The 20,109-nt window shown below is 39.6% G+C and overlaps 2 protein-coding genes across 2 annotated transcripts in view; one reads left to right on the top strand and one right to left on the bottom strand.

Annotated features, from left to right (window-relative positions):
* The window catches only part of IQGAP2 (IQ motif containing GTPase activating protein 2), a 289,265-nt gene that overhangs the window by 75,176 nt on the left and 193,980 nt on the right, over nucleotides 1–20,109 (bottom strand). Inside the window, exons 12-13 of the mRNA XM_082650860.1 lie at nucleotides 19,033–19,157; nucleotides 11,679–11,842 (exon numbers count right to left, since the gene is read on the bottom strand). Coding sequence (XP_082506986.1) covers nucleotides 11,679–11,842; nucleotides 19,033–19,157 — 289 coding nt within the window. The remainder of the gene's footprint in view (nucleotides 1–11,678; nucleotides 11,843–19,032; nucleotides 19,158–20,109) is intronic.
* On the top strand, nucleotides 1,440–8,612 carry F2RL2 (coagulation factor II thrombin receptor like 2). The gene is made up of 2 exons (XM_082650859.1): nucleotides 1,440–1,608; nucleotides 6,081–8,612. The coding sequence occupies exons 1-2, from the start codon at nucleotides 1,536–1,538 to the stop codon at nucleotides 7,151–7,153; spliced, it is 1,146 nt and encodes a 381-aa protein (XP_082506985.1). The 5' UTR covers nucleotides 1,440–1,535; the 3' UTR covers nucleotides 7,154–8,612.

Below are 20,109 nucleotides of genomic sequence, written 5' to 3'. Positions count from 1 at the left end.
TAGAAGACTGGAAATAGGATATTTACAGGATGGCCGTGACTCTATCTCCAGCTAAACATCCAGTTTCAACATATGGGTTACAGACTACTTAAGTCAACAGAAAGTAGGCCATCTGAAAATCAAGTAATAAATTCCTGAATTTAAATGATTCCTAGAAAATTTTAAATAAAAAAGTAACTTCTCTTCAATATTTTGTGGGTTTTGGTTATTATTTCTGCAATAAAATACCATTCTATCTCAGTTTGTCCTACCATATATTATTTGGTTGAAGTATTAAACACTGACTTTTGATTGTAAGATTCTTGGTGTGATAACATTCAACCAAGATGGGGAAAGTTTACACAGATCCATTTTCTCCCACCTTATTCCTTAATCTTAAGGCTTGTGAAATTTGCATTTTCTGATTCTTACTTCATTTTTATAGTTAACAGCCTATTGGGTTGTCTGGCTTAGCATTTAAGTTTTGTTAATTATAGGAAAATGTGTTATAATGCAGCTTTTTTTAAAACTACATATTAAATTATATCCTGCAGAACATAACTACACATAAAAGCTTATATGTTAAACAACTATGTGAATGTGTTTAACATTACTAAGTTGAACACTTCGTAAATGTTAAGATGGTAAATTTTATGTTATGTACATTTTACTACAGTTAAGAAAAAAAGCTTACTGTAAACATGCTCACCAATACCCATGGGATAAAGGGAGTCCTCTGTGTTTTAATGTTATATTATGATTTTAGTTTAATCAAACAGTATTTTTGGGCGGGGTTCCCTAGTTATCTGAGCCTACAGAATTATTGAATGGCTTAGAATATGTTTAGCTGTGGCAAAACAAAACACAATGAAACCAAGTTTTGGCCAAGCACTGATGACAAATTCGGACTAATGTGACACTGAAGGAGAATTTTCAAAGTAATCAAGAGCTTAAAACAATTTTAACTTCTTAAAAAAAAAAGTTTGCTTTCCATGATTCATTTAGCCTACAATTATGTAATGAGTTTAAGAATTAAGATTTAAAATAGCTGGAAGGATAAAGGAAAGGATAATTTCTGACAGCTCAATCACTAAGTAGAAATGACACTCTAGAACTTCATTTTTAAACTGGGTAAAAATGAGATATGGGACAGATTCAAATCTAACTGCTGCTCAGCATCTGTTTCCAGCTTACTTCTGTCAAGGACTGTTCTTTTTTTTTTTTTTTTAAGGACTGTTCTTAAGGGTATTCATTTCAATGCACATAAATTCACTGGGTGGGAATGACAGCTTCTCTCCTGTGAGGGATAGGGAGGAGTTCAGTGACTTTCTCCGGGGATAACGTAACGTGCTCAGAGGCTCAGGCTGAGTCATGCATACTGAAACATGAGTGCTGTCACACCCTTTCCCTGCAGAGGACCCTGGCAGGCTTCCTGTCTGCAGAGCACAAGAGAACACGCTTCTACAGAGAGAACCAGGTTTCCAACTGGTGCCAACACATGGAACCGAAGTGAAACCATACTCCCTAATTTTAAACATTTGAGAAACGGGGCTCAGATGATCAAGATGAAAGCTGTCATCTTTGTAGCTGTTGGAGCACTGCTTCTGTCACCTGCCTCCTGTCAAAGTGGTAAGCTCTTTTCTTATGGGGTAGAGTGGGAATGCTGGTTTGTGTCCCAAGAGTCCACTGAATCTAATCTCTTTTACATTTCACACAAATTGCACCCCCAAATCTTAGTTATTAAAACGTGGAATTATGGACTTGAAGAGATGTAGTCTGTTCACTATTCCAAACTTGTCAAAGACTAAGTGTTCTCCGCTGATATTTAAAATTTTGTGGCATAGTCAAGATGTTAGCTCTACAATTAAGTCAAGAATCAGTTTTCTTTAAAAGTTTTTGATTTTCTAAGAATTTCCTCTGATTTGGCAAAGATAACTTTTTTTTAAGAGATTTAAAAAATCCTATGTTTATACCTCCTGGAAACAAGAATACTCCCTGATAGACGGAGTGGTCTGCTTTCAGTAATCAGTTATGCTAATGAATTTGTGTTTCCCCAAAGAAATACGTGTTTCCTGTTTCACTCAATACAATGTTAGCCTGTAACCTCCTGCTTGCTCTAAAAGTAATCAATTTGGGATAGGGATATCCACAACCCCCTTACTGTTGGGGTCCTACCCCAGCCAACGTTTTAGGAACAGGAAAGCTGAAGGGAAGAAGTGACAATGGCGGGGGGGGGGGGGGTGGGATAAAAATTTTAAAAACCAAGGCTCTATAAAGGAATGCTGCTTACACTGACAGTTGGAATCACTGAGGTGGCTGAAGGACGGTGCTGAGAGAACCAGTAGAGAGCAGTAGCTCGTTTGAGATTTACAGATGAGTGAGTGCTCTGTGAGTGGATGAACCAAAATGAAGCAGAAGAGCAAAAGAAAAGAGGTTTGGGGAGGTGGTTCCTTCAAGTTGCTGGTGGGGTTTGGTGGACGTGAAAAGGGGGGAATTTAAAAGGTGTCAAAGTAATGAGATAGCGGGGGAGTGGGGGAGATAAAGTAGGAGTTTGGGATTAACATATACACACTCCTATATATAATATAGGTAAACAACAAGGACCTACTGTATAGCATGGGGAACTATACTCAGTATCTTATAACAACCTATAATGGAAAAGAATCTGAAAGAGAATATATATAAAAATATATTTTATGTATATAAAACAATCACTTTGCTGTATACTTGAAACTAACACAACACTGTAAATTAACTATACTTCAGTTTAAAAAATTATTTTTAAGAAAAGGTGACAAAGTGAAAGGCAGTGAATTTGCTTTCGTCAGTAGGGGTTGGGGAGAAATGTGAAGGAAGACCCCGTTATTTAGTGGCTGACGTCTGTTCCCTTTGGGGATCAGTCCCTCTCCAAGGCCTTTTCTCAGGTTGAAAAACATTTCAGAAACATCATGCCAAATAAACCTGTATAAAAAACTCAAACAAATTACAAAATATATATGTAACTTAACAAGTACTATTTCTTAAGGAAAACTAGGCCCTAAGGAATAAAAGAGCCAGAATTCTCAAGGAAATGGAATCAAGGCTTGTTCACAGAGTCACTGTTTAGCATGTTTTCAGGCATGATGTCTTGCTCAATCACTGGAATTTTCTGATAAGTGACAAACACTATGGTTTCAGCAGCTCTCTTCTCAGATCTTGAAGGGACATAACTCGTATAGCATGTTTTTCAGCCCACAATTTTCAGCTTTGTGCCTGTCTGGAAAGGCACTTGTCTTTGGGTGATGTCAGATGCAAGAATTTTCCAAAATGCCAAAGTAAGCAGCAGGAATTTTTTTGTTTGTTTTTTTTGTGGTATGCGGGCCTCTTGTGACCTCTCCCGTTGCGGAGCACAGGCTCCGGACGCGCAGGCTCAGCGGCCATGGCTCACGGGCCCAGCCGCTCTGCGGCATGTGGGATCTTCCCGGACCGGGGCACGAACCCGTGTCCCCTGCATCGGCAGGCGGACTCTCAATCACTGCGCCACCAGGGAAGCCCTAAGCAGCAGGATTTGAGTGGCTGTGCTCAGGTGTCACACAACATGCCTTCTAAGTCCACATCTACACACTGGCACAGAAGAATGCCACTTCCCCGAGTTCTCTTTCCTTTTCTCTAATCTTTCTTCCCTTAAGGACACCTGAACACCTGAACACCTGAACAAGAACACCTGTTGCTTGTTCAGCAACACTCTCCCTCTGCGTTACACCCCGGATTCAGTTCGTGCAATCTCCAGGTTCTGAGGGAGGCTTCAATTTCACCCGGGGGTGAACTGGTAGAGATTAAATCAGGAAGAGAAACTGGCTTTGAATGACAGCCAGGTTACTAAATACTAACCTCAAGGATTCAACATGTAGGAATTCAGAGCTCATGTGAAAAGAGGTAACTGGCAGAGCAATGGCATTTTAAATCAATATAAGTATTAGGTTTATATTCAGCATAAAAGCTCATCTTAAGGTAACATTAGAAATGTGAGAGAATCTACTTTCTCTACATGTCAAGGATTAACTTACAGAAAACTACACAGTGAAAAGCAGGTTTGAGTGTTAAGGTTTATTTTGTCTTTGAAATTGCTCTTTCATGAATTACGATTATTAGTATCAACATGCCACTAAAAGCCAAATATTTATAGTATGTAATTTGTTTCTATCCTCTTTTTCTTTTTTCTCATTTCCAACTTCTGGGATCATTTTATCAATTTCCTCTTCTGATTTTTCTTACTTCGTCTCCTTTCCCCTTAAAATCTGGCATTTCCGCTCAAGTCTGCCGTTGGCTTCTTTCTTTTCACATCTCTCCCTAGGGCATTCAAGCACTAAAGCAAAGTATGGTCTCCACGCAGACTAAAAAACCCATAACTCTCATTTGGGCTCCTGAGATTTTGGACTCCACATTTAAGTCTTCTAACCTGTCATGGGACATTTTACATTCTAATATTGCACCAGCAATTCACACTCAGGAATACTCAAAACTAAGATCTTAGCTTCTCCCTGCGTGGCACCCTCAGTCCCCCTGCCCCGTCCCATGCTCCATCCGCCTCTCCTCCAAGACCTCCAGAGTACAAACCTCCCAGTCACTTTTGCTTCCTGCTTCTCCTGCGCCGCTTCCAGAGCCAGTCAGAGGCAAGTCCCCCTGAACCTCTGTTACAGTCTCACGTGTTCATCTTTACCTCTCCAGTGCCATTGCTGTAGCTCCGTAACCCACCAACTTGAGTTTGAAATGACTACAGTAGCCTCCAAATCAGACCCCCTTGCCTCTAATTTCTCACCTTTTTAGCCTGTTCTCTACGCTGTCATCAAAGTCACCTTAAACACGAATCAAATCATGATTATATTCGTTTCCTATTGCTGCTGTAACAAATTACCACTACCTTAGTGGCTTAAAACACAGATTTTTTGTATTTCTGAAGGTCACAGGTCCTAACATCGAGGTGTCAGCAAGGCGGTTCCAGGGGAGAATCTGTTTTCCTGCTCTGGGCGGCCCCTAGAAGCATGTGCATTCTTTGGCTCGTGGTTCCTTCTTCGACTTTCAAAGCCGGCAGCATAGCATTTTCCAGTATCTCCAACTTTGACCCTTTTCCTCCTCCTCTTATAAGGAGTCTTATGATTACATTTGGCCCACTGACCGATCCAGGATACTCATTCCATCTCAAGACCCTGAAGCACATCTGCAAAAGGCCCTTTTGCCATAGAAGGTAACATATTTACAGGTTCTAGGCATTAGCAGATGAAAACTTTGGGGGGCCATCATGCTGCCTACCTCAACGGCCATTCCTCTGTTCATCATTTTGTCCGTGTACGACTCCAGCATCTGTGAATGGGCACATGATTTCTTCGTACAGTTTACGGGCCCTTCAGAGATTTGGCTGTAACCTACTCTTTCAACTTCATCTGTCAGATGTACCTTATTTGCATAAGAATGTGTTTTTGCGCATCTTCTCCATTAGTCTGAGAGTTGAAGACAGGGATGGCGTTGATTTAAAACTGGGTATATCACTGGCATATAAATATGCAATAAACATTTGTTGAATCAACTCATCTGATATTTCCAGACCCCATGTCAGCCTACACAATGCCTTTGCCCATTCATCACCTACCAGAATCTTATTCTTCTATTAAATTCCACCTCTTTATGAACCTTGCTCATCTTTGCTCATGTTCATCTTTTCCTTGACATTTTGCTCAAACATCTAAATCTATTAACTCTCGCCTGAAGAGTTTATAATCTATACAGTCTATACAGTTTATAATCAATACGACGTTAGCCTACAATGGTCTGATGTGCTATTTTTGTTTCCTCTTATAGTATCAATATTACAAACTCCTTACATACAAGGAGTTGTCGTCTAGTTTGGGTTCCTGCATGGGTTAGCATGCTGCTGGGGCATATGATAATACATTAAATGCATTCCTGTTGATTACCTCACCTATAATGATTTTTAAAAATAAAAATGACCCTAAATTCTACCATTACAGAAATTATGTAGCATAAGACATCTAGTTTTATTGTCTCCTGAACCATAGATATGACTCATCAACAAATCATATATTAATACTTCTTTTCAATTAAAGGCACGGAATGTGATGCAGACAACTTGGCAAAGCCAACCTTACCTATTAAGACCTTCCGTGGCGCTCCCCTGAATTCTTTTGAAGAGTTCCCCCTTTCTGCCATAGAAGGCTGGACAGGAACCACCACAACTGTAAAAATTAAGTGCCCTGAAGAAAGTGTTTCGAGTCTCCATGTGAATAATGCTACCAGGAGGTACCTGAGCAGCTCTTTAAGTACGAGACTGATACCCGCCATCTACATCCTGGTGTTTGTAGTAGGTGTGCCAGCCAACGTGGTGACCCTGTGGATGCTCTTCTTCAGGACCAGATCCATCCGTATGAACGTCTTCTACGCCAACCTGGCCATTGCAGACTTTCTTCTTTGCGTTACATTGCCCTTTAGAATAGCATACCATCTCAACGGGAACAACTGGGTATTTGGAGAGGTCATGTGCCGGGCCACCACAGTCATCTTCTATGGCAACATGTACTGTTCCATTCTGCTCCTCGCCTGCATCAGTATCAACCGCTACCTGGCCATTGTCCATCCGTTCACTTACCGGGGGCTGCCCAAGCGCACCTATGCCTTGCTAACGTGTGGATTGGTGTGGACAACGGTTTTCTTATATATGCTGCCATTTTTCATTCTGAAGCAGGAGTACTATCTTGTCCAGCAGGACATCACCACCTGCCATGATGTCCACAACACATGCGAGTCCTCGTCTCCCTTCCAACTCTACTACTTCATCTCCTTGGCATTCTTTGGATTCTTAATTCCATTTTTGGTCATTATCTACTGCTACACAGCCATCATTTGGACGCTTAATGCAAAAGATCGTAGGTGGCTGTGGTATGTTAAGGCGAGTCTCCTCATTCTTGTGGTTTTTACCATTTGCTTTGCTCCAAGCAACATCTTACTCATTATTCACCACGCAAACTACTACTACAACAACGCCGATGGCTTATACTTCATCTATCTCATAGCTTTGTGCCTTGGTAGCTTGAATAGTTGCCTAGATCCATTCCTTTATTTTCTCATGTCAAAAATCACGAATCACTCCACGGCTTACCTTACAATGGTGAAATCATCTTAGAGAACAAGGAAAGCTATGTGTGAAGACATACACTCTTGGGATAACATATGTATACTGCAAGGACCTCTATTCTCTAGCTCCATTTGTGAGCCCCTAGGAAATGGTGTTTCAAAATAAAACATTACATAAACAGTGACTTAAAAAAGAACCTATCAGTATTTTAAGAATGAAAATTCAGGAGAAAAGATATCTCCACCTGCCTGACTGGTACTTCAAGTTCTTTAAATCTCCATCTTCCCTACTTCTAAGAGGTTCTATTCTAGATGATCTGGAGGAGGTGGACGGAACAGGGGGCAAGGGTGCAGCATGGGGGGAGCTAAGATCTCAGTTTTAGTGTCTGGGGTCATTTGTAATTCTTCTGCCTCCTTCAGCTCTCATGCTGGTGGCTGCCTCATCATCTGATTCTATGTGTGTAATGTCTCTCAGTAGGGTCCGTTATCCTAGCCGCACCTTTGCTTTCTAACCATTCATCACTGCCAGCCTACCCTCCACTTCTCAGCCCACTGCCAGATTAATCTTCCTCAAATACCAGTTTGAATACATCACTCAAAACCCCCAGTTCAGAAATCTCCATTGACTATTCACTGCTTTGGAATTATAAATCTTTAGCTTAGCATTCAGGCTAACACTAATTTTATTTCCCAAAAACCCTGGCATGTGATATAGGCCAAGCTTCTTGCTTTGCTGTGATCCAGACTTCTCATTTTGCCCCTGCCACTAACCGGAAAGCTATTTCTCATGTGTTTGCCTTAATTCTTCCCATCTTTCAAAGTCCTCAAAGGACAATTCTTGCCTGACTCTCTAGTCAGAGTTCATTTTTCTCACCTGAACCTTCAAAGCATTATTTTGTATTTTTCTTATGGCATTTATATAGGGCTCATTTATACACAAATATTAATTCCATAAGCACTTATTAAGCACCATGTGCAGTAGAGAAGGGGCTTGTCCTCTTCCTTAAGCTTCTTGTAGCAATGCCAGGCCCACGTCTTCCCAGGGTCTGTGGAGCCAGGCTCCATACTTTGCACGTCATGTGGCTGAATGAATTAAAGGGTAAAATCCCAAAGCATCTAAACAGCATGAAAGCCAATTAAATTTGTACTGAGAAGGCAAGGTATTCCATATGACATGACACATCATTTTTGGTTGGCTATATTTAAAAAAAAAAAAGAAAGAAAGCTAAGGATATATTCATGAGGTCATTTATAAATTTAAAATAATGACTCCATTATTTTTGTCCTTATACCTATTTTTTAATGGGGAAATGATATTTTGTTATAAATGCCCAGTACATTTCTGTAGGGAAATGACTATATTTCCTTTAGTTTAGAGATTAGACAGAGGTGGAATATCAGTGGTTAAGGGCATGAAGGACTGTGAGATGAATTTTCAAGTCTGTAATAGGAATGTGCATTGACCATATACTTTGTAGTGCCCATCAAAACAATAAAAAAACATTTTAAATGGCTATTTTTGAGTGTGCAGAGTTTCCTATTTCATTGGACTCAGATTAAAAAAATGCAAAAATGCACATGAAGGCCATTTACAGTATCTGTGTGGTTATGTGAAGAGTAAAAATAAACACTAAAGCAAAGCAAGAAAAACTAATCAAGTAAGTTTCAAGATGCCCAAAACTTCAATGGAGGAAACTGACTTTCTGCAAACAAAGTCATAAACTGTAAGACAGTTTTACCTACAGAAAAAATACAACACTATTCACTTGTTAAAAGCACACTTAATTTTTATGCAGTAATTATGCATGCAGGAAAAGAGAACTTTGGGGGTGTATAAGTCATGTACCTTCCAAAATTCTAAAGCAAAGCCTTCAATTTAAAAATAGCTCACATGTAGAGAATGGACTTGAGAACATGGGGATGGGGAAAGGTAAGCTGGGACGCAGTGAGAGAGTGGCATGGTCATATATACACTACCAAATGTAAAATAGATAGCTAGTGGGAAACAGCCACATAGCACAGGGAGATCAGCTCGGTGCTTTGCGACCACCTAGAGGGATGGGATAGTGAGGGCAGGAGAGAGATGCAAGAGGGACGAGATATGGGGATATACGTATATGTATGGCTGATTCACTTTGTTATACAGCAGAAACTAACACAGCATTGTAAAGCAATTATACTCCAAAAAAGATGTTAAAAAAATAAAAAAACTAAACACAGCTGACAATTCACTGCCTCTAGTGAATACACCCAGAAAGTGTGTTCTCTCTTAAGTGTATGCCAACATGCCCACTACTCAGCCTTTCCCCTCAAGAGATGGAAGGAATTTGGTACCTACACAAGGTTATACTTGAAATACTGTTAACGAGGACCAAGAATTCTCACCAACTTACACCACTGTCCTCAATCTTTGATAAAACTGAGCATTCTATTAAGATGTTATCCATCGTGACTTTTAATGGCTGTATACTTTGGCACAAGCTTTACTTTATATTGACAATACCAATAATGTAATTTTCTTTTATTATTTTCCAAGGCTAGACCTTTGGAAAGCAAAGCACAGAAACAGCCCCATAAAAACAACTGAAAATTTCCAGGTATCACAACAGCAGAGGTTAAAAAGCAAATAGAGACCCCACCAAATAACAGAATCAGATTTTTTTCCAGGGAAAGAGAATGGGCTGAGAAAACAAAGTTTCAAAATTAATAGGCAGAGAAAGAGAAGTGTGTTGAAAAGCGGCAACTTAACCAAACCAGACTCATTGCTTACTGCAATGTTTTTAATCCCCCAATTATTGTCAATGTAGTTCACGCTCCTAACTTTACAGGCCACAAGTGGTTTAATGCCTGAGCTCTAACTCAGATCCCTACGCTCATATTCCCTGTTCTAATTACACTATTAAAAAACTTCTTTCACATTTAGGAAGGATGTCCAACAGAGAGGAGGCACAGCATGGACACCAGCAAGGCTTCTGAGTGCCCTGGAGAGGTGCTGTGGAATTCCATCTTGACCTAGAGCCCTTAGACTGGGATGCTCAGGGTGGGACCTCCACTGCTTGCCTATAAAAGGTTTGTGGAGTTAGTTTCACCTTAACGACAAACACCCATGTGGCTGTTGGCAGAGAGAAAACCAGGTCTGTCTCTATCCTCACCCAGAAGATCCCAACTAGTGAACAGAGTAAAGTAAAGCTGTGTCGAGTAAAGACCTTGTGACAAAGACATCACTCACCACCCACTGACCTGTGTGGCAGCCAGAAGTGCCCACAAAAATACTAGCTACATTGTTTCAGCACTTTTTTGGGGTGACATGCTCCATGTCAAATGCTCTACACTTATACATACACACACTATAATCAATGTAATTATATATTAATATGTAAAAATATAAATATATATTACTCATTTATTATATTATGTAATCATTTAAGCCTCACCGTAATCCTAGAAGGTAGGTACAATTGTTTTCATTTTACACATGCGAAAACTGAAGCACAGAGACTTCTGGTGACTTGACTAAAATCTCTACCTAATTTGTGGCAAAGCCAAGGTTTGAATGGTGCCTGTCTCCAAAGCTAATACCTTTAGCTTTCAATGCTGTGTCACGTGCTACAGCCACAGCTACATCAGTGCAAACAGCAGGGGGCGGCCCAGTCCTCCTTGCTGACAGGGTCCACTCTCCTCCCCAGGGGTCTGGGGACATGAGGTCAGGTTTGAGTCTCATTCTCCCAGTCACTGGCCTGGCATTCAAGCCACAAGTGGTTACGTCCCAGGTAGCATCAGGTGATAGGTCTTCTTCTCCACTCAGTTCTTCCAATAGTGGCTAGTATCTGGGGGATGTCTCACAACAACAGTACAAGCTCTGCCGCCAGATAAAGCCCTCTGCTCTTCAGTGGGACCTGGCCAGGTCAGTTTCCTCCTGTGCCCAGAACAAACCCAGCTGGTACCCATCTAGCCCTGCCATTACCTACCTGCATTATCCTGCTTCCCACTCACCAAACCAACTCTTCCTTACCCTTCAGGAGCAGCTCCTGTTCTATCTCCACACCAACCTACCTTAGGGCTCCAGTTCACAGAAATCCCAACCATCTCTGAATCACTCTGGGCATTCCTCATCTTGACATGTGGCCACATACCCACCTCTACTGCTATTTAACTATTCTATATGAGAATGCCTACCATCTTAGTAACTTTCTAAGCATCTTGAGGATAAGGATAGAACATTCAAATGGTATCATGTGTTCCTCGGATCCCCCTTTCCCCTATCAGATGCCATATACTGCACCATGAATACAGTGTGTGCTCAGTAAATATCCAATAACTTGGACTGTGAACAAGAACTCACCCACAAGTGCATTTTTAGTGAAAGAGTAGAAGCAGTCAGCAGCTCTGGAGCTAGTTTCCCCCTCATGTTTGACACCAGGAAAATAACAGCCCTATTAACTTGTAATCTGATCCATACATAGATAAGCAAATTATGAGCTTTAGGAAAAATGGGTAAAAAAAATCCTCCCTCTTGCCCCTCTGTCCCCAACCTGGTCTGTAAATTTAAAAGAAACACACCTACTAAGACTTACCATGAATTTCTGTGTTTTAGCCTGGTATAAAACATCCTGGTAGTGCTGGGCAGAGTCTGGGTCCACATCTTTAATCCTAGCAGTGGGTAGCAGCAGACTACCTAAGGTTTTCAAAGGATCCCTTTCATCAATGGCTTCATTGATGTACCCTACAGCTACAACTCCTAGAAAATAAAGGAAAAAGTTTCCTTTTAAGTCATAGTACATTATAAGTTTTCTCCAATCACCTGTAGCAAAGATTGAGTTAGAAACGGGGGCTGAAGGAACCACACACACACACACACACACACAAACTGCAAGAGCTAATAAACAAGTACAGCTAAGGCTTACATAGTAGGTCAATGTACAGAAGTGAATTGTATCTTTCTATAGTTGCAATGTGCAATCTGAAAATGAAGTTAAGGAAAAATTCTGTAATAGACTCCAATTACAAATACATTACAATTACAAAAAGAATAAACACTTAGGAATAAATTTAATAAAACAAGGATGAGACACAGACACTGAAAATTATGAAACACCATTGGAAAAAAAGACCTAAATAAAGGGAAAAATCATCCCATGTTCATGGATCAAAAGACTTAATATTAATAAGATGGCAGTACTCCTCAAACTGATGTACAAAGTCAGTGTAACCCCTATCAAAATTCCAGCTGCCTTTTTTTTTTTAAACAGAAATTGACCAGCTGATTCTAAAATTCACATGGAAATGCAAGGGATCAAGAAATAACCAATGCAATGTTGGAAAAAAAAAAAGAGTTGGAGGACTCTTCCCAATTTCAAATTTACTACAAAGCTACAGCTAATATTGCATGGTATTGATATAAAGACAGACTTAAAGATTAATGGAATAGAATTTAGAGTTCAGAAATAAACCTTTACACGTATAGTCAACTGATTTTTAACCAAGGGTGCCAAGACAATGCAACAGGTAAATAACAGTCTTTATAACAAATGGCACAGACAACTGAATGTCCACTGCATACGAATAAAGCTGGACTCCCTACATCACATCATACACAAAAAGTAACTCAATATGGATCATAAACCTACACAAAAAATATAACTTTTTAATCTTTTAGAAGAAATTTAAGAGTAAACCTTTGTGGTCGGCAATACTTTTTACCTGTGACCACCAAAAACATAAATAAAAAAAAGAAACGAATACATGGGATGTTGTAAAAATTAAACCTTTAAGAGGTACAAACTATTATGTATAAAATAAGCTATAAGGATATATTGTACAACATAGGCAATATAGCCAATCTCATAAAGTAACTACAAACAGAATATAACCTTTAAAAATTGTGAATCACTGTATTAAACATCTGTAACTTATACAATATCGTAAATCAACTACACTTCAAAAAAAAATTAAACCTTTTGGGCTTCTCTGGTGGTGCAGTGGTTAAGAATCTGCCTGCCAGTGCAGGGGACATGGGTTCGAGCCCTGGTCCAGGAAGATCCCACATGCCACAAAGCAACTAAGCCCGTGCACCACAACTACTGAGCCTGTGCTCTAGAGCCTGTGAGCTACAACTACTGAGCCCGCACGACACAACTACTGAAGCCCGTGCACCTAGAGCCCATGCTCCGCAACAAGAGAAGCCACAGCCATAAGCCCGGGCACCACAACAAAAAGTAGCCCCCGCTCGCTGCAACTAGAGAAAAGCCCGCATGCAGCAACAAAGACCCAATGCAGCCAAAACTAAATAAAATAAATAAATAAATAAAAATTAAACCTTTTATGTTTCCAAGGACACCCTCAGAACAAGTGAAGACAATCTATAGAATGGGAGGAAATACTTCCAAGTCTGATATCTGATTTAAAAAACCCCTTATATACCTGGTATACAAGCATAATAACTATATAAGGAACTCTTAACAACAGAAAGAGAAAAAAAATTTAAAACAGGTAAAGGACTTGATCAGGTATTTCTTTAAAGAAGATATACAAATGGCTAATAAGCACATGAAAAGATGCTCAGAATCACTAGTTATTAGGAAAATGCAAAGCCAAATCACAACGCTTCATAACCACTTCATAACCACTAGGATGGCTATATTAAAAAAGACAATAACAAGTGTTGTGAAGATGGGGTGAAATTGGAACTCTCATACGTTGTTGGTGGGCATGGAAAATGGTAGTCACCTTGGGAACCAGGCAGTTCTTTAACATATTAAACATACAACTGCCATGTGATCCAGCAGTTCCACTCTTAGGTATATACTAAAGAGAACGGAAACCATATAGTCACACAAAAGCTTATACGTGAATCTTTATAGAAGCAATATTTATAATAGCTAAAAAGTAGAAACTACCCAAATATCCATCAACTGATGACTGGATAAACAAAATATATATGCCTAGAATGGAATATTACTTGACCTAGAAAGAAATATGAAGTATAATGATACATGATACAACATGGATGAGCCTTGAAAACATTACGCAAGAGAAAGAAGCCAGACACAAAAGCCCCACATGACATGACTCTATTTATATGAAATATCCAGAATCGGAAAATCCATAGAAAAAAAGTAGATGAGTTGTTGCCAGGGGGTGGGGGGAGGGGGAAAAGGGAGTGACTGCTAACAGGTATAAAGTTTCTTTTCGGGGTGATGAAGATTTTCTGAATTTAGATACTAGTGATGGTTCCACAATTTTTTAAATACATAAAAAACTACCATAAAAACACAATAAAAGTGTGAATGAATTATATCTCAATAAAGCTGGTATAAAAAGGGGAGATAATCTGACATACAAGTAGCAGCAGAGATGCTCATTTCTAGTGTAACCCTCACTTACATAATAATGCCAAAGTACTGGATGATGGAACCATAGAATAGCAGAGCTGGAAGAATTTAATGTAGAGATGTACAGAAAAGAAAACGGAAGTGCAAAGAGATTTGGATATACACTATTAGTTGGTTTACTCTACTTCACCACTGTAAAGAATGCCAAAGAGACAGCTCAAAACCAAACAATTCCCTAGAGTGTTAGCAGAGTGACTTTCAAGGTCAGTATAGTCCAGTGCTGTCCAGCGGAATGTTCTGTGATGATGAAAATGTTCTGGGCCATCCAATATGGTAGCCAGTAGCCACATGCAGCTAATGAGCATTTAAAATGTGGCTAGTATGAGCCACTATGGAGAACAGTATGGAGGTTCCTTAAAAAACTAAAAATAGAACTCCCATATGACCCAGCAATCCCACTACTGGGCATATACCCTGAGAAAACCATAATTCAAAAAGAGTCATGTACCACCATGTTCACTGCAGCTCTATTTACAATAGCCAGGACATGGAAGCAACCTAAGTGTCCATCGACAGATGAATGGATAAAGAAGATGTGGCACATATATACAATGGAATATTACTCAGCCATAAAAAGAAATGAAATTGAGTTATTTGTAGCGAGGTGGATGGACCTAGAGTCTGTCACACAGAGTGAAGGAAGTCAGAAAGAGAAAAACAAATACCGTATGCTAACACATATATATGGAATATAAAAAAAAATGGTTCTGAAGAAACTAGGGGCAGGACAGGAATAAAAACGCAGACAGAGAATGGACTTGAGGACACAGGGAAGGGTAAGGGTAAGCTGGGACGAAGTGAGAGAGTGGCATGGACATATATACACTATCAAATATAAAATAGATAGCTAGTGGGAAGCAGCTGCATAGCACAGGGAGATCAGCTCGGTGCTTTGTGACCACCTAGAGGGGTGGGATAGGGAGGGTGGGAGGGAGACACAAGAGGGAGGAGATATGCAGATATATGTATATGTATAGCTAATTCACTTTGTTATAAAGCAGAAACTAACACACTATTGTAAAGCAATTATACTCCAATAAAGATGTTAAAAAAATGTGGCTAGTATGAACTGAAGAACTTCATTTTACATTTTATTTAATTTTGATTAGTTAAAACAGTCACATGTGGCTGTCAAGTGTAGGTCGGCTCCATAGAAATTAACAAAGTCATGCATGTTTAGGGATATTTTTAAGGTTCAAGTGTGGATAACTAATGTCACAAATTCTCCAATGCGGGCTGCTAAAATTACATCTGGAACCCTAATCCATGGATGTACCAAAGGATGAATAAGCATATCCACCAGTTTAACCTTCTACTATCTCTACTACATACAGGATCTTAGGACATAGACTGTGAGGTCCAGGAATGAAAAGCACAGAAGCCAAGCCATGCAGTTGGCAAAGTTTTTGAAAGTCTAGTATAAGGGATCTATTTGGAGGTCACTTCTCAATACTACCTTATTCTTAAAAATAAACTATCATCCAGTCATAAAATACTATAGTGTATGTATGTATGGGTGCATTATTCATGGGTATATGTACACATGTGTACACATACACACACATACATTCACATACTAACAGGGGGCTTCCGCTTCCCAAGTGAGTGCTCATGGACAAGAATTAATAAAGAAACTAAACATTAATGAGAAGTAAGCTTAGAAAATAAACATACTTAAAGCCAAACATTCTCTCATTTTGTCAGTTTTTTTTCTTCAAAAACAATCAGAAGCCACTCTACAAATGTGATATGCTATGAAACAGAATACATACTTCAAATTTTTAAGAGGTATCTTGATTTTGACATTCAAATTAAAGTAAAATATTTAGCTAAGTATCTCGTGAATGAATGACCCCATAGAGACCATTGCTAAGAATGAAAAAATCTGTAGGAGAAAAGGGACAATCTAAAATGTCTAGAAATTATTTCAGACTATAATACTCCAGCATGCTGGAAGAAGCAGCAAAACTACTTCTCTAACATGCAAGTTAGGTTATCTCAAAACATTGGAAGAACTTGAGAAAGTCTAAGTACTACCCACATACAAGGTATTATCATTTCACCCCGTAATATTTATACACTGGAGAGCATGGAATACTTATATCATTCTCTGGAAGTGACAGTTGACCCCTTATGTCAGTTGACCTCCTTGGGTTAACTGTTCTAAATACTTTTAAACATCCCATCCAAAAACGATCTTTACAGAACTACATCTAAGAAAGAGAATGTGTGTTCCTAGCAGCTGATCACCTGGGAATGAGTGCATTCCAGCTGACTTGATTGAAACCAGCTGCTTAAGTTTTTGGTGTGTTTCTAAGAACACAAGCTGGTGATGTCATAGTAAATGACTTCATAGGAGGTGAAAAACCTTCCCATAAGTCCCCTGGGTCCATCTGCATCACTTCCTCTGTTTAAAAATAAAGAGAAGATCCCATTTGAGCAAAGACTGCTGAGCCTCAGTTCATGGCCCACTGATTTAAATCATCATGTGATACTATAACATTCTAGTCCAAGGACAGAGTGGGCATTCCCTCAGAGGTGTTGTATTTGAGACAGCAGATGAGGTAACTCACAAAGAATGGTACCTACCAAATTTAAAAAGCAAAACTTCACAGGAAGAAAACTTCCTTGTCTAAGTTACCTGGTTAAAATAATACTCCTCTAAGGCTCGACTGGGAAAAGTAAACTTTCCATTAAGAAATCAGCAGAGCATCCAAATCTCAGGAAATGCATTTAGCAGCTTCTCCATTCAATTCACCTTCCGCGTTTATCATTTCCCATTAGCTACACACCTCATCCACGCCACAACTCAGACATAAGATTCTGGAGCGTGTGGCAGGGGTGGGATGGGGAGAGTAACGCACTTTCAAGATGTCCATGAAAAGTTCTCAGCTCTTTCAGATGATTTCATTTCTATAGAGTGCAATTGGGGCCTACTCGCAACGGTATATTTATTTTAATTTAGCTGTTAAAGCAATTACCTAAACAGATGATATCAAACTCAATAATTCAAGAACGTTCAACAAAAATACCCCGTTTTGACAAAACAACAAACCAAAACAGAGAGAAGTTAAATCTTTTATATTAAGTCCCCCAAATTCTAGAAAGGAGATATTAGCCTCTAAAATGACTATTCTGGTTATGGCATATATGCTTCACGCCGAGATGGTTAAAAGAAATGTGATAATGGCCGTGTGAAATGTCCCATGGAGAACAACTTAGTAGTACAGTTACCTAGGTAAATGCCATACAAAACCAAAGAGATTTTTGCTTAAAAATATTCACCTGCAAAAGACCACTTTCTTTCCAAGTTATACACATGATACTGTTTTTCTTTTCCTGATAAAAGCAAAGGCTCTATCTGATAATCTGGGACAAAAAATGGCAGGTCCTTCCTCGTACCCCTCTGTCAATGTCAAGAATGAGAGTAAAAGTGTACCGAGTACTGTTCAGTACTGAGAATTAACGCATCTTCACCTGTATAAGCAGGACATACATAAATCACCAAAGCAAACCTGGATTGTGCATGTTGTCCCAAAGAATAAGGGAAAGGTCAGAAAACAAAGATGGAACATGATTTTGTGTTTTGCCAACCCTTGAGTGGCATAGCCAAAGCACCCAAACCATCGCTGGAGACTGAGAGTGTGGAGCTGGGGAGGATCAAGGAGGAGGCAGGACGGCAGGAAGCTGGGGACCTGAGCTTTGTAAGCGGACACACACGCCAGGGTCGTCCCCCACGCCGCCCCCACTGATGATGTTGAACATCTGCTTAAATTAGTGCTTCCCTCGTAACTAACATCTGCCAAGAACTACCAGCTCCCAAGCTAATGCCAGAAAAGAGGCAAGTGGGTGATGTGTCAGCCATCTGAGGCAGGGATCCCCAAACGCCTCACTGAAAGAAAACGCAGAGAGGCAGCAGAAAGTCGTGTGGTCACAAAGCAGCAATTATACTCATTGCCTAAGTTACAGAGCTCCCCATTCGTCACTCAGTTTTTGTAAGTAAGAGGCAGGACAGGGAAGCAAGCTGATATTCACGAAAGCATGTCTCAGCGCACCTCTTCTTGGACTGTCCACTTTCATGCTCAGAGCTCCTAAGTTCTAGAAACACAGCAATTCACCAAGATTTGAGATCATAAAACAACAGTTAGACTGTGTTGCAATTTCTTCTTAGGGCAGGAACATGTGCCATATTTCAGAAAAACACCCACGTACATGAAAGGTCAAAATAAAGTTGAGTGCTTGCTTAAAAAGCTGAGTTATTTACAGCAGTCATCTTTCAAGTACCAATAAATAGAAAGATATTAGGACTTGTATTTATGTACTTTTATTCTATCATTTTATGTCTTATGTTTGCTTTGTAATGTTTATAATATGTTGGGACAGTAGTACAAAAATAACATTTACATATAAATACATACAAACTTGTTAGGGGAGAGTGTTCTCATAGGGCTCTAGGGCAGCCCTGATGTAGAGGACCTTTTGTCCAGCTACCTTATTCTCCCACTATAATTAGAGAAGGATACTGTTCCATACTTACGGTCATTTTCTTCTTGAATTTCAATATTAACCATATCAATACAATTCTGAATTTCATTCCAGCTTAAGCTATCTTGCCCTTGGGATAAGGCCTCCAGTTTAATGGAGAGTAGTGCATTTGCGTAACTGTAGAAGAGAAAACAAGCATGATACTGATCAGAGACGTTCATTCTTTGTTCATGTTATGCATCTTAAATTGGACACGCATCTTAAGTTTGACACATGTGGCTCAATGTGATGTTATGAGGTTAGACCAACAGGATAAAGGCAAGTAAAATCGTCTTGTGCAGCTTTGCCAACATACACCAAGCTCACTTAGACTAAAGGTGTTTTTTTTCCCTTAAAAATACTTTTAGGTAACAATGCTTTTTAATGAAAGTTCCTCAAATTCCAATCTTGCACTTAACTCAAGCAAAAAAACCTCAACGTTCTTAACTCTGTGAAATTACTTGCTTTTTTTTAGTAACTATTTTTTCTTCCCTTTGTATGTCTTAGTTCTGCTTAGTCTCCAGATGAGTATTATGGGATAAAATTCGGAATTACCACGGTTCCTAAGCTTTCCATCAAGGGTCCCTTTTTTTTTTTTTCTTGTTCATTCCCCAAATCCAAGCCTTGAGAGGCCTTTTTTTTTTTTTTAACTGTAACCCTAACACAGCTGGGTTACCTTGTGGCCTAATACTTCCAGTGACAAATCAAATAAAAAGCAAATACTGTTCCAGAAACTTTGCTGAATAACACACATCTTCACTGCCTGTTTTCTTGAAGAGGTGGTGCCTCAGTTGACCCAGAACATCCTAGTTTCCTCTTCACCTGCCCGTTCCTCAGGCTTCAGCAGCCCCTCACCACCTCTCTCCTGGGTCTACTCACCGCCATTACATTCTCTCCCCTCATTCTGATCCCTGACCCTCCTCACTCTGTGCAGCCCTCTGGAAAATAGTTTGGCCAACACTCTGATTATTTTTCCTGTCTTGAGAAATTTTAGGAAAAAAAGATGATCCACCTTGACATATTACTAAGAAACTTTCATTTTTCAATCATCAATTTCCCCATTTAAAAACTATAGAACCGGACTTCCCTG

This window comes from Grampus griseus (assembly GCF_964374135.1).
Source record: "Grampus griseus genome assembly, chromosome: 3".
NCBI lineage: Eukaryota > Metazoa > Chordata > Mammalia > Artiodactyla > Delphinidae > Grampus > Grampus griseus.
The sequence above is the reverse complement of the archived record's forward strand: the minus strand, read 5'-3'. Positions and strand labels throughout refer to the sequence as shown.

Excerpts from the sequence above, each read along its gene's own strand:
- F2RL2 (XM_082650859.1), top strand. The coding sequence starts at position 1,536 with ATGATCAAGATGAAAGCTGTCATCTTTGTAGCTGTTGGAGCACTGCTT. Across the intron at positions 1,609-6,080 it reads ACCTGCCTCCTGTCAAAGTG|GCACGGAATGTGATGCAGAC; the intron begins GTAAGCTCTTTT and ends TTTCAATTAAAG.